Source organism: Manihot esculenta, chromosome 2 (genome assembly GCF_001659605.2).
Source record: "Manihot esculenta cultivar AM560-2 chromosome 2, M.esculenta_v8, whole genome shotgun sequence".
Taxonomy (NCBI): Eukaryota; Viridiplantae; Streptophyta; class Magnoliopsida; order Malpighiales; family Euphorbiaceae; genus Manihot; species Manihot esculenta.
The window spans coordinates 9,124,339-9,138,838 of record NC_035162.2 but is presented as its reverse complement, the minus strand read 5'-3'; the positions used below and the strand labels follow the sequence as shown (position 1 = coordinate 9,138,838).

Below are 14,500 nucleotides of genomic sequence, written 5' to 3'. Positions count from 1 at the left end.
TAAAAATTAGCATCATTTAATTTTATAAATATAAAATTTTAAATAATTATGTATTTATTTAAAATGTTTTAAATTTTTTTTTTTGAATTTGAGTTAAACTAAAATTTTATTTATTTTAAATTTGAATAGCAGATAAATAAATTCAACCTTTAACACATTTACAAAAATATAAACTACATTAGATTTTATGTCAAGTTAAATCTCGACTAGTTCCCGATGGAAATTAATTATTTTTATAATTTTATTTAATTTTAAATTTAAAATAAATAATTTTAATTAAGTAAGTAAATTTTATACGCCAATTCATAAATATATTAAACAAATAGTGCCAACAAATTAATCTGAATTTGGTAAATGAATTAAATATTATAAATAATTAAAATTACACCAATCTAAATGATGTAGACTTTAAATTAAAATTAATTAATTGAATATTTCTTTTACAAAATGATTAATTACAATGCTTTTATAAATAAAAAGATATTTAATCGTGTTTTAAAAAATAATTAATTATATTATAATGCTGGAGTTTCAATATGTTCCATAAAAATAAAGATTAAATAGTTATTCTCAAAAAACATTAAATAGTTAATTTAGTTAAATACATACAGTTCATAGTTACCTGCCATTAGCAGAGCAGACATTCAAGGGAGGTCAGAGAGAGGTAAAATCCGCGCGAAACAAACCCTAGAAATTGAGATGGCAGAGAAATTGGCTCCGGAGAAGCGTCACCGTTTCACCCACAACGGTCTTTATCTCCCTATTTAGTTATTTCTCCTTTTTGGACCATTAATGATTTGGTGTTTGAATTCGTTTTTCATTTATGTTTTTGTGATTAGGCCAAACTGTATATGAATGGGATCAAACCCTAGAAGAGATCAATATTTACATCAATTTACCTCCAAATGTTCATTCAAAGCAATTCTATTGCAAGATTCAATCAAAACATCTTGAAGTTGGCATCAAAGGCAATCCCCCTTATCTCAATGTCAGTCTCTCTCTCTTCCTCGCAAGCGTTATTTGTATTTTTGAAGTTCTTTTGTTGATGTGTTTGCTTTTCTTTGGTTTTTCAGCATGAACTCTCCTGCCCAGTGAAGACCGATTCTTCCTTTTGGACTTTAGGTACTTCATTTATATCTCTGTGATTCCCATTTTCTAGCCTGCTTGATTTTGTTGAAATGTTCTTTTTCTTTTTAAAGAAAGCTAATTCCTTTTAAGTTATGATTGTAATGCCTTTGGTTTTTGTATTCCCTGATTGAATTGTGGTATCGTCCTGAAATGTCTTGCTATTTGTTTCCTTGCGGGAGATGATATGATGCATTGACAATCGCATTAAATTCTTGCAGTGCATGTAATGTTTTTTCCTCTTTTTTTTTTTTTTTTGGCCCTTTGCAGAGGATAATATAATGCATATAACACTGCAAAAAAGGGATAAGGGTCAGACATGGTCTTCTCCAATACTGGGTCAGGGTCAGTTGGATCCTTACTCCTCTGATATTGAACAGAAACGTCTCATGCTTCAGAGATTTCAGGAAGAGGTGAATAACTTTTACTTGCTTATTTATAATAATATGAAGAGGGTTAGAGATTTTTACTTCAGTTCTTTGGTGCTCATGCAGTTCATATTGATGATTGATGCATTGAAATTAGCTGATGGGCTCATGATAACTGTTTTCGATGTATTTCGAGCATTAATTTGTAATCTTGTTTATTTGTCACTGATTTTATTCCAACAAAGTGTTCACTTGGGAGTAAGAATGATTTAAAAGCAGTTTTAAGATAAAACTATTGGCACAGTCTTTGGATCATAATTCTTAAATTAATAATTGCATCCAATCTCCAAAAAAAAAAAATCTCAACTATTTCAATCTCTCTCTCTCTCTCTCTCTCTCTCTCTCTCTCTATTTTAAGAATGGAATGTTTACAAGATCAAACCATGTTTCATGGTAATTACCTTTTTCTTATTCTTATCGTGAATATATGAATAGGATGAACTGCCCCATCGATATCTTAGTTGAAGACAAAACAATTAGAATTAGACCGGGTCAACTGGAATGTGTATTGTCCATATAGGTGATAGTCCAATTGAGAAGATCCATAACTTGAGATGAAGAGAAGGTCTTATGTCTGACGCCTAGCACCACAGTTAGTTCAGCCCACACAGCAGCTATTGGATAGTAGATTTTGTTGGTTTGTTTTTATGAAATACTGTTATGACTATCATTGAATGACTGTAAAGTGTCATGAGGAATGGTTTTCTGTATTCTGGAATTAGAAGATTATTTGAAGTTATTCAAAGGGGTGAAAGTGAGAGTTCTGTATTTTCAAATTCTTTATTGGGCAAGCTCATAGCTACTGAATTAAGCTGCTATGCATCATGCATTGCTCCCAATAACAATCCCAGTGTATGTGTAATTGCTGGCTTTTAGTAGCAACCTGGCCTCCCTTTAAATGTGGACTATTTCTTTATATATTAGGCTTTGGTAGAGTTGCACCAGCTCAACATGTCGGAATGGCTAGACGATTTTAACTTCTCTGCTGGACCTTCTCATATACTGTTATGTTTTATTTCCCATCGATGTGGGATTCATCTTGTTCAACACTTCCTCTCAAGTCCTAGTGGACATGTTCAGTTGTGATTTGCCTTCGCATTTTTATTTTATCTTGGACTTGTGTTCCTTTGAGTCTTAGAGGCCTCATGTCTTCTTTTCTGGTCTTTTTCTCTCTCTCTCTTTTGCTTGGGCTTGTACTCCTTTGGACCTCAAAGGCTAAGAGGCTATTTCTTTATCACCTTTGGGCCTTGGATCTTCATGGGTCGTGAGGCCAAGTCTTAGATTGTTTTGTTAAGATTTTAAGTTTGAATTTAAAATTGTTTATGATCTTTATTGATATTTTAGTTACATTTCAAATGTATAAATAGCAGTCTATTAATAAAATCAGTATGCAATTGAGTCTCTTATTCTCCTCTCCTCCCAAAAAAATCAACAATTGGTATCAGAGTTATTTTCTTGAGAGGCCTATGAATATCGAGAATGAGGAAAAGGAAAAAAAAAATGGAGATAAAAAATGCCAAACAAACTCATGCCACAACAAAATTCATTCTACAATAAACCATGCCACAATAAACCCAAACAAACTCAAGCCAATTATGCCATGAGAAAGAGGAGCAACCAATACCTGGAGAACAGATTTCTCCACTCGCATTCAATGTCAGGAGATCATCCATTTATAAGCAATACCTGAGGAGATTTCTCCATTCACATTCAATGTTAGGAGAAAGATTTCTTCATTCACAATCATGTTCACAACTATATTAAAGTTCACATTCACATTAAAGAGCTGGTGGAGGCCAGTTGCAAAATGTAATGATTCACAATATTCAAAATTTGCAATTCCTAAGCCAAGGAGAAGTATTGAATAATTGACTTAGTCTGCAAATTTAAAATTATTGTTGATATGCTAAAACCAACACTCTGATACCATGTTGGCTTTTAGTAGCTAGTGGGCCTCTCTTTAAATGTGGACTATTTCTTTATATATTAGGCTTTGGTACAGTTGGAACCAGATAAATGTGTCAAAATAGCTAAGCATTTTAACTTTTTTTTCCTGAACCTTCTTATATGCTGTTTTTATATTTTATTTCCCATTGATGTGGTATTTATCATCAACAGTAATATTGTAGATGATTCTGAACATCAAACATGTCATAAGTGCCATTGGTAAATACTTGGGAGCTGGGACCTGCAGTTTGTCAAGCATCTAGCATCTACAAGGGTTAATAGTTTTGGTGCAAATTGTACCAGTCAGCAAGTAAATGAAGTGAAAGTGTTTGGAAGATGATTTATTATCTAACCACAGTTGCTTGCTATCTGCTTATTTGATTTAGCTAGTTTTCTTTTCTTCATTTTCTGTGTCTTTTTTTTTTCCTGTCTTGCTTAAATGGAGTGTTTTGATGTGATTGCATGTTCAAAATGTAGAGTGGCTAAAACTATAGACGACAATATCATTTTGATGTATTAAAACTTTTTTTTTTCTCATGGCCTTGGATTTTGATATTTCCAAGTATCAGTAGCAATGAAGTGTGTTCACTGAGTCTATAGATTATGTTTAGCATCAATGTACACGTGCCGTTGCTATTGCAGTAATGCTGTGTATTATGCAACTTTCTATGCAAATTTTTGTGCTCAAGGAAACATGATGGGGATTTCTATTCTCTCATACTGAATGAATTATTGTTGAGATTCACTATGTGCTTATTGAGTATGGCATCATCCATTTTGCTTGCTGCTAATTTTTGCCTTGAAAACAAATTTCTTTTGGATAAATTACTATTATAAATAGTGAATTTACTATCTGTCTGCTATTAAGACATGTAGAAGCCTTGCAATTTACAGTATAAATCATTGTTTATGTATCAGCTCAATGAAATCTTATCCACACTATTCTGATTTTGTTGCAAGGTGATACTTTTTGCTGTTTGTCAACAGTTCTAACTACAAAGTTTTACTTTACTTTTGTGCAGAATCCTGGTTTTGACTTCTCCCAGGCGCAATTTACCGGGAACTGTCCTGATCCTAGGACTTTTATGGGTGGAATCCGCACAGGTTGACAATGTCAATATGCTTAGATTAGTGGGTCACTGAATGCTGAGTGTTGTCTAGTAACTAAAATATCACATTGTGCTTCTTTCATCTTCATGGCACTATCAGCTTGCCAACCAAAATTATGGCAATATCTGTAATAAGCATATATGTGGCCACTTGTTCGTTCTAATTAAAGTTCCTTGTTTATAAGTGTAAAACTTCTTTTTCTCAGTTTTCTTTTGTTACGTAGCTATGTCCTTTATTATGTCTCGTGTCCTAGATTTTCAAGCATGATTACTCAAGTCAAGCCAGCTAACAGAGTTTAAGCAATGTGAATTAGCTCTTAGCTGCAATATTTTATCTTCATGTTCTGGAGGAGATTTTCCAATGGTTTAGACATTGTACAGGCAAAATCCTTCAAGATTGAGGGCGGAGGGTTTTTGGGATGAGGAAGATAACACAATGGAGTCGGTGGGCCTATTAATGGGTCTGAAGAAAGCAATGGATAGCTTGTTCATCTGTTAATATCTCGTCGCGAATTGCAAATGTAGAAATCTCGAGTCAATGTGGCACGTGGTGGGATTACTGATATTAATTCTTGTGGGGGGCAACGTGATATGGCCAAAAAGGCAGGAACGTGCATTAGGCAAATCTTACCTAGAGAGGTGTGGGTATGGCTAGCAAAAGGAGTAATGGTGGTTGGTGGAGATTGGTGATAAAACTTGCAGGTCTGTCACTTTGTCAGCAATGCAACTTGCTATCCCAATCTGGTTTTGTTTAATGTGTAATACTCGTTTATTTGATGCAGAAAATGGAAATCAATCTAGAGCTGGTTTTCCACTGCTTTAAAAAGTTAGATGATAAAGAACGCAGGCAGCCAAGAGTCATCGATTTCAAAAGGCTGCACACAAAACAAGCAAGGATCCGATTCTAAACCCTTTTACAATTATACCAACTGCAACTGAGAATCATATTCCTCAGCCCGTCAGGCTACTATAACTACCCTTTTTCTATGAATTTAAAAACAAAACAGAACAAAACCAGCGATTTTTAAAGATTTATTCTTGATATGGAGCATGCTTAAATCAGTCAACTTCGATCTGAAATTTTATTTGAACACGAGGATCATTGTCCATTAATCCCCTGCAACGTCGGTTTTGTGTTAAAAGGCAAGCCCACAAAAATCTCTCTGTTGAGCGCGCGTCCTCTGTCTCTCTCGACACATATAATAATAAGCTCACCCCAAATTTTGTCCATTTCTGCCCTTAACAGCGACGCACTGTACGCACCCGTTTCCTTAAAATATGTGCTCTTCTTTCCCTGCTATGTCTTGCTCTCACCACCAAATCCTCTCATTCTCTTAGCTCTTCCTCGACACTCATGACCCCCGAACCCAACACGACCTACCATGGTATCCGCTTCCCGCAAAACCCACCAAATTTCCACTCCCCGTGTTTTAATCGTCGGCAACTACTGCCACGATGTTTTAATCCAGAATGACATCGTTGTTGGTGAATCTCTTGGCGGTGCCTCCTCCTTCATAGCCAGCGTCCTTAATGGGATGTCAATTCCTTGTAGTTTAGTTGCCAAAACTGGTCACGATTTTAGATACCAAGTTAATCATAGCCCAATTTTAGTGTCTGCTTCCAAGACGACCGTTTTCCATGCCTATTTTGATTCGGGTGTACACGACAATGGAAACCAAGATAGGGTCTTAAAACGGGTCTGCGCTTGTGATCTGATTAGCCCGATGGATCTTCCTGACGCGAGGTTCGATTTTGGAATGGCGGTTGGGGTTGGCGGGGAGATATTGCCTGAAACGCTTGAGAAAATGATTGAGATATGTGATGTGGTCCTCGTGGATATTCAAGCATTAATAAGGGATTTTGATGCCGTTGATGGGACTGTTAAGCTTGTTGAGTTACGCGAAACAGAGTTTTGTTCCCTATTGCCACGAATTGGGTTTTTAAAGGTGTCATCAGAGGAGGCCATGTTTTTGGATGTGGAGGAGGTGAGGAAGTGGTGTTGTGTGGTGGTTACGAATGGAGAAAATGGCTGTAAGGTGTGCTGGAAAGATGGGGAGATGAGGATTTCGCCCTTTTTGGCTAATCAAGAGGATCCCACGGGCGCAGGAGATAGCTTCTTTGGTGGCTTGGTGACGGGTTTGGTTCAGGGATTGGCTGTTCCTGATGCTGCCTTGCTGGGTAACTTCTTTGGTTCGCTTACTGTTGAACAAATTGGATTGCCAGAGTTTGATTCGAGGTTGCTGCAGGTTTGTGTCGAAAAATTCCATTGTTTTTATAGCTAGTAGAGTGCTTTTCGTTTAGGTGATTGGGCTGGTTAATCGTTGATATCTTTGCTGTGAAATTTACATTTTGGGAGGTTTTTGGAGGTTAAACACGGTTTCATTTATTTCCCATTTACCCTCAATTAGTTTCATTACTCAATCAACAAACGGGGAAGATGGATCTAAGGTGTGTTGAAACTCATTGTGATGTATCTTCAGAAATGATTTCATGACTGTTAATTCCGAAAAGAGAGAGATGGATGGTGGGTTCTAGGAATAGTTTGATATCCTTCCTTGAAATTGAATAAGCATAAGCAAGTTCTCAGAAAGTTCTATGATTCTATCGTTTGAAGTACTTCATAATACACAACAAGGTTTTGCATTTTATGGCATGACACTCATTTAAACGATATTAGAATATGTTATTCATTCAGGATAGATGGAGAATGTTTTGTTTAAGATGTACACCTCGTTCCTTGTTGTTGTAGAGAGTGAAGGATGAGGTTCAGAGGAGGAGAATCCAGTGCTTGTTTTGCGAGAAGAATGATGATGAGCTGATGTTCTTGAAGCCGGCAGGGCATGAACAGTTCCATTCTTCCCTTGGAGCGGCAAAATTAGTAACTCAGTGTTCCCTTCAAGAATCCACAGATTGCTCTGGGCAACAAAAATTAGCTGTATATGATGAAGCAATGCGAACAGTTGAGAGAAAGCCATGATTGATTGGTCTTTCTTTTCTTTTTTCTTTTCCTCTCGTATGGAATAAAGCATCTAGTGTCAATGCTCTCTTTCTATTCATATTAAAGAAGTAAATGCATTTAAAATAAGAACTTATGTCGTGGGTGAAAGCTGCTGGATTTCCGAATAGCACAAAAGCTTGTAACGAGAATCTTTTATTTAGCTGTGTGGAAGGAATAGCTACTGCTGAAAAATTGGCCGTGTTGGTGAAGATTAGACGAGGAATATGATACAAAGGTTCAGCGCTATTTGTTGGTTCTTAGAGGCCCACTTTGTAAACGTTTCAAACTTAACATTAAATGCAAAGATTCAAAAATTAGAACCAGTAAATCTTTAGTTCAATGTTCGTCTCTTACTCCCTCCCCTGTAATAATAATACTCATAATAATAATTCATAATTATAATTATTATTATTGTTATTATTATTATTATTATTATTATTATTATTGTTATCATCATCATTCGAATGTCTTAGAAAACATAATCTATATCGAACTATAGAGATGAATTTGTCTTAAAAAACAATGTCCAAGACCGGGGGAGAGAGCCCGAACCTAATAAGCATTTACGCCATGCAAGGCCGAGAACTAGCAGCAAGCCACAAGTAGATTTTCCCGCAAGGATTCCCTCCAGACTTAAACTCGGTTTGTGAAGAACCCATCAACCACAACAGGAGCACCCAAACCTTTTAGAACATTAACATCAGAAAAGGGCAATAAGAGGAGCTCACTGCATTGTTCAATTAGGGATGTAAACGGTAGGGTGCCCGTAAAATTGAGAGTATTCAAATCCGAATCCGATTATATAAAATTTTTGAATCCGTCCCAAATTCGTTTAGTATTTTAATACTCATTTTAAATCCGTTTAACAATATCCGTACAATATCCGAATCCGATTTTTTAAAATTCAATTCAATGAAAAAATTTTTAAAAATTTAGATATTATAACCCAAATATCAAACCTCAATTAGAAAATTTGCACAACCCAAATATCAATCTCAATTATCTATTCAACATAAAACTATCCCTAAGATATACACAACCTAACAGTAGAAATATTGGAGAAATACCCGGCAGTAGAAACATTGGAGAACAATAATTAGATTTTTTAACAGTATCCAAATAATCAAATTAATAGTTCATAAATTTTAAAATTCTTTAATAGCAACTAAAAATTTTTTAACAACATACACATAAAAGATCTTGATTATCAAAAAATTTAATTGCAAACCTGAAAGAGAGTTCCAGTCAAAGGAGATGTCGCCGACGCTGATTGTGGAGAGGCAAGGGTTGTCTCCGACAGTAGTCACCGACAGTAGTCAGTGAAGTGGGGGAAGTGGGAGATGTGACTACCGGAGAGAGAGAAGGAGATATCGAAAGGGAGAGAGAAGATTTATCATCGAGAGGGAGAAAGAAGATTTATCATCGACTGGGGAGAGAAAGGAGACATCGCCGATGTCGATTGGGCTGCCGGCACTCGTCAGTAAAGTAGGGGAGAGAGGTGTTGACTGAAAAGTGGGACTGTGGGAGATGTTACCGACTGGAGAGAGAAGGAGATATCGATGACTGATGAAAGAGAAGATTTATCGTCGCTAGGGAGAGAAAGGAGACGTCGTCGGTGCCGACTGACCTGCGCCGGCAGTGAAGTGAAGGAGAGGGGTCGATATGGGAAGGGAAGCAGGGGAGAGAGGCGCCGACGGAGAGAGGGAAGTAAAAATGAAAAAAATGAATTAAGGATTAGAGTTAGGGTTAGTTTTGTTATATACTAGTTCGGGTGATGGATATCCGATTATCTAATTTCGAACCCTACCCGAATTCGAGACGGATAAAATTTTTTAAATTCAAATCTGTCCAAATCCGTTTTATAAAAATTCAAATCCGTCTTAATATGATTTGAACAGATCAGATACCCATGAAATCACATCCACCTGACATCCCTAATTTCAGGTGGATCCCTAATTTCAATGAGCCTTGAGGGTCGTGCTCCTAGAACCTTATCCCTTGATAACAAGTTTTTATTGATTTCCAGTCTTCAAAAATTATTAATCTATCTAGTTCTTTTTAGTGTTACTATCGCGATAAAGGATACGGTACCTGAAAGATGAAATCTATGGTATTTTTTATGAACATAATCACAGTAAAATATATGAGGGTAAAGATCAACGAATTTATCAAAATTGACATTATTTTGACAATAGTCTAGTCTTATCATGAGTCCATAGCTCTAATTAAAACAAAAAAAATTCGTAAGATTTGTCACTGCAAGTTGCGAATCAAATTATTCCATTCAGCTTTCATTTGCTCTTTATCGTCAATAAACAAGCGTGAAGCTAACTCTACATGTGAAAATGCTCAAACTTAGAAATTACTATCCTAGCCCTCCATATCCCCGCACACTATTGCATCAGTATATAAGATTTCTACTTTCTACCATCTCTCTTGCCATACGATATTCGATATTGAGCCACTTTAATTAGAAGATCCTGGGTACTTCAAATTAAGAAGTCTTACAGAGAAGCAAAACGGGAATACAAGAACTTGCATTTGGAGTCAAAAGGAAAATTACAGTGGTATTTCGCCACTGTCTGCTATCACAACTTTGCTCTTAGGTGTGCCATTCTGTCTGCCTTCAGCTTCAATCTTATAAACCACATCCATTCCAGAAAGCACCTTTCCAAATACAACATGTTTGCCATCCAACCTGTATATAATTGGAAAGGTAATTATGTAAAGAACTTTGCAACTAAACACATCTGTATGAACAGCTGTCCACCATCAAAACTTAAAACGGGAAACTTGTGATTACCATTTAGTTGTCACAGTTGTTATGAAGAATTGTGAACCATTGGTGTCAGGACCAGCATTTGCCATCGATAAAAATCCTGTAAACAAATGTGTTCAAGTTCATTCACTCCTGTGCTTGTTTCCCATCTCATGTTATCAGGAGACTGACAATCTTAGTCACTTGAAAATAATAAAATATTTAATCCTACCAGGTCCAGTATGCTTCAGCTTGAAATTCTCATCAGCAAACTTATCTCCATAAATTGATTCTCCACCTCTTCCATCACCAAGTGTAAAATCACCTCCTTGGATCATAAAGCTGGGAATGATCCTATGGAATGCACTCCCCTTATAATGAAGTGGTTTTCCACTCTTCCCAATACCTTTTTCTCCTGCAATGGAAAAATGTGCAAGCTTCCATAAAGTTATTCGCAATGGCACTTGAAGACAATCGACTAATCATTTCACGCCGGGGATAACCGCATTCCATTTATACTTTGATATCTTCAAATAAATTGTCCCACATAAAAACTCACAGTAGCTGTTTTTCCTGTTTTTGCTGTTCTTTTTAAGAACATAACAACTAAATGCATTTTGTCAAGATAAAATACAACATAAGAGAAATGCTATAATTAGGCTAACATTTATCAATCTGATTCATGCAAAATCATAGGAGAAAGATGTCGAGTCTCATTGTCTACCAGCATACCTGTGCACAATGCTCTGAAATTTTCTGAAAAAAGAAGTATCAATGCATTAATATCGTTCTAATCAATCATTGAAGAAAGCAACACAAGTGATCCACCATCTAAACTATTATACCCGCAGTTTTAGGAACGGCCTTCCCAAACAGACCAATGACAATACGACCTGAAAAATGATAGATATCTTTTAGAACTGATGTTTGAGGACAAAATTATGTGGAACTTGTAATAAAGATAAAAAGAAAAGGCAACATTGCTTATAGATCAAAGTCTAAGGCTATGTTTGATTCAATTCAATCTCTTACAGTTTTTGAAATTCAAGTGAAATGAATTTTATGTTTGTGCATTTGCTTTACAAAAAAATCAGTATTTGATTCCGATAATTCAATTATGTGGAATTGATTATGTGTAAAACCAATTTCTATTTTGATGAAATTTAAAATGAATTCCATAAAACTTGATATAACATTTTTATTTTACTAAATTGCCATATCAAAATAATTTCCACAAAATCTTTTGAAAACTTTCTACTTGTTTACTATTAATATGTCTAAAAAATTAGATAAGATATTCTATTTTTATCTAATCTTGTAATATATAGGCTTATCATACACTTTATAATAGCACTATTTATGTTGTTATATCAAGTTCCTATACCATGAGATATATAAATTTATTATTATGTTTATTAATAATATTACAAATGGGTGTATATATTTATTAATTATTATAAGTTATTAAGTTTAAGATTTTTTATAGTAAAAATAATAATTTTTCAAGTTTACATTCTAGAGTTATTTAGGAAAAGAGAATAAATAAATTTTAATTATGAAATTAAACCAAATATATAGATTATATGAAATTTTATTGAATTTTGCATTTAAGCTGTATCACACCAAACAGCTAAATTAATTTGAAATGAATTTTATTGACATTCAATTGGAATTGGATTCCACAAAATTTTATGGCACGGAATTGAACCAAGCACTATATAAATGCAAATGCTGAGACGACCTCAAATGCATTTGAATGAATATGAAACATATTCCGAAACTTTAAATCTCTTTTATATACCATAAGAGACAGAACATCATTTTTAATCTGTTTCTTCGATAAATAACAATGGTAGATGACCGACAAGTACTTCCATCTCCATCTCCATGAAAGAACAAAATTCACAGCACCAAATTGATCAATAGTGATTGTTTCCAAGAGAAAGGAGTACAAATAATTAAGAGTTAAGACGAGGTGAACTTACCGGCAGGTTTTCCAGCAATTTCAACATCAAAATACACTTTATGAGTAATCTCTTTCAAATCTTGCTTTGACTTCTTCGCCTGCAGAAAGCAAATCAATAATGCACAAAACTTTCCTTGCAAAAGACTAAACGCGAATCCATGACTATGAATCTATATTTTTAACTTTGAGAATAGAAAAATAATCAAAACTTAAAATCTCTGGATGATGCAGAGTCGAATCGAAGGCAGATCGACCAAAAAAATTGTAACAATATACGGCATTCTAATGCTAGATCTTACATAGCACAAATGAGAAAGAAAAGGTGACAAAGTTTTGAGGACGTAAGAGATTGATTTACCTGGATAAGAGCTAGGGTTCCAAAGAGGACGAGGGTAAAGAGCAGCAACCTGGATGTAGCCATCTCCGCTGGTTGAGGTCGCAAAAGACCGAGTAGAGTGAAACTGAACTAAACAAGTGATCAAAATGAAAAATATAAGGAATGCTAAGCCAATGATAGTGTGCCGCGTGGCTCAATTGATATTTTAATGAAACGAGATTGGTCCGATGGACGTGGAGGAGCTGAGATGAAATAGTTTGAGTGAGGAGGGCTTGTTTGGGCCTTACCGAGCACCTTAGGTCCACTGGACTCTTTGTATTTATGGAGTCGGACGCGATGGAGTGAAGACCGTCCGCTAATAGAGCTTCTGCAATTGCATAACCGTAGAGAGACTGCTCACTGTTCAGTAATCAGGATTACCTGTTCTATGGCATTTTGAATAGCATCACCAATTGTTTCCAACTGAAAATGCATCTTCTCGGTGCTCAATCAAAGAAAATTCCAGCCAATTCTGATTTTGTTCAACCAACAAGAAAATTGATTTCTGTCTCATTTCTATACCTGCAAGTTCCTTTAAATTGGTCTGCAATATTTGACAGACTTTTGTCAAGACGCAGACTCAACTACCAGTCTGGAGGAGGACAGTGCTAGGTGAGTCTCCAAGTCCTACCGTCCTCAAGTGACGGATCATCAAATTACTGGAGCTTCAGTAACTGAGCAATGCAATTTAAGCATAGTGAAAGTGGAGAAAAGGAAAAAACAAAGTGATTCATGACAAATAATGGAAAATAACGGAAAAATACCTGTAAAAATTATTTTCTCAATTTTGGAAAAGAGAAAATAAAGCAGGAATGAAAATTTAACTCTTTTTTTTATAAATATATTGTGTCTAATTTAAAGAGAAAATAGCAAAAGATGGAATGTGCATATATAATTTAAATTTAAATATATAAAAATAAAATAATAATTTAATATATGATGTTTTCTTTTTCTCATAGTGTTAACTTTCCGGATGAATAATTATATATATATATATTATAAAAAAAAATAGTTCATAGAGATAAAGAAAAGACATTTAACAAAAGGGAGCGATTTTTGCCATTCAATTATTTTTTTTATTGGTATTTTTGTATTATTTCGAGATTGAAGGCTAACTTAAATGCTACGCTCAGGACTGAGTAGTATTAGGTTCAAATTTAAAAAATCGATCGAACTAAATTAATTTTAAAATTTAATTTAATTTTTTATTCAATTCGGTTTGATTTAATTTTTAATTTTAAAAATTTCAGTCATTTCAGTTCGATTCGGTTTTAATAAAAAAAAATAAAAAAAATCGAACCGAACCAATTAGTGATAATAATATATTATTTTCAATTATATAGAGAAATTAAATTATATTAAAATTAAAATATTTTAATTAAATTTTAAAATATTAAAAATAAAGTGTAAAAAATAAAAAATTTATTAAAAATCAAAACTGATCAAATCGAATTGAATTGAATTGAATCAGACCGATTCAGTTCGATTCAATTTCTGATTAAAATCAATTCGATTCGATTTTTATAAATATTAAAATTTTAATTTTCGATTTATTTGATTCGATTCAATTTTAAACCGAACCAACCGAATGCTCACCCCTGTCGCCCACTAAGCATTGTTTGAGATTTTACTAGGGGTTTATTAGAAAATGAAATTTTCATTCAACTTAGTTCATTTTGAAAGGGGGGGAAAAGATGTGACACTTGAAGAAAGTCCAATTGTAATTTTCATTTGGTTTCCTTTCAATTATCTTTGGTATTTAAGAGGTGTTTGGTTAGATGGACAAAAAAATT

General features: G+C 34.5%; 3 protein-coding genes across 3 annotated transcripts; 2 read left to right on the top strand and 1 right to left on the bottom strand.

The window, feature by feature from the left end:
- The first annotated feature begins 587 nt into the window (after positions 1 to 587).
- LOC110609145 (nudC domain-containing protein 2) lies at positions 588 to 4,801 on the top strand. Its single transcript, XM_021748507.2, has 5 exons — positions 588 to 748; positions 840 to 988; positions 1,074 to 1,122; positions 1,396 to 1,538; positions 4,523 to 4,801. The coding sequence occupies exons 1-5, from the start codon at positions 700 to 702 to the stop codon at positions 4,607 to 4,609; spliced, it is 477 nt and encodes a 158-aa protein (XP_021604199.1). The 5' UTR covers positions 588 to 699; the 3' UTR covers positions 4,610 to 4,801.
- Positions 4,802 to 5,497: 696 nt separating this feature from the next.
- On the top strand, positions 5,498 to 7,947 carry LOC110609144 (inositol 3-kinase). The gene is made up of 2 exons (XM_021748505.2): positions 5,498 to 6,855; positions 7,359 to 7,947. The coding sequence occupies exons 1-2, from the start codon at positions 5,992 to 5,994 to the stop codon at positions 7,584 to 7,586; spliced, it is 1,092 nt and encodes a 363-aa protein (XP_021604197.1). The 5' UTR covers positions 5,498 to 5,991; the 3' UTR covers positions 7,587 to 7,947.
- A 1,923-nt stretch (positions 7,948 to 9,870) lies between these two features.
- LOC110603338 (peptidyl-prolyl cis-trans isomerase CYP20-1) lies at positions 9,871 to 12,797 on the bottom strand. Its single transcript, XM_021741036.2, has 7 exons — positions 12,690 to 12,797; positions 12,351 to 12,429; positions 11,211 to 11,258; positions 11,098 to 11,121; positions 10,598 to 10,780; positions 10,411 to 10,486; positions 9,871 to 10,305 (listed from the first exon to the last, which is right to left on the bottom strand). Exons 1-7 carry the CDS (start codon positions 12,750 to 12,752, stop codon positions 10,167 to 10,169), a joined length of 612 nt encoding a protein of 203 aa, XP_021596728.1. The 5' UTR covers positions 12,753 to 12,797; the 3' UTR covers positions 9,871 to 10,166.
- Between the last annotated feature and the right edge of the window lie 1,703 nt (positions 12,798 to 14,500).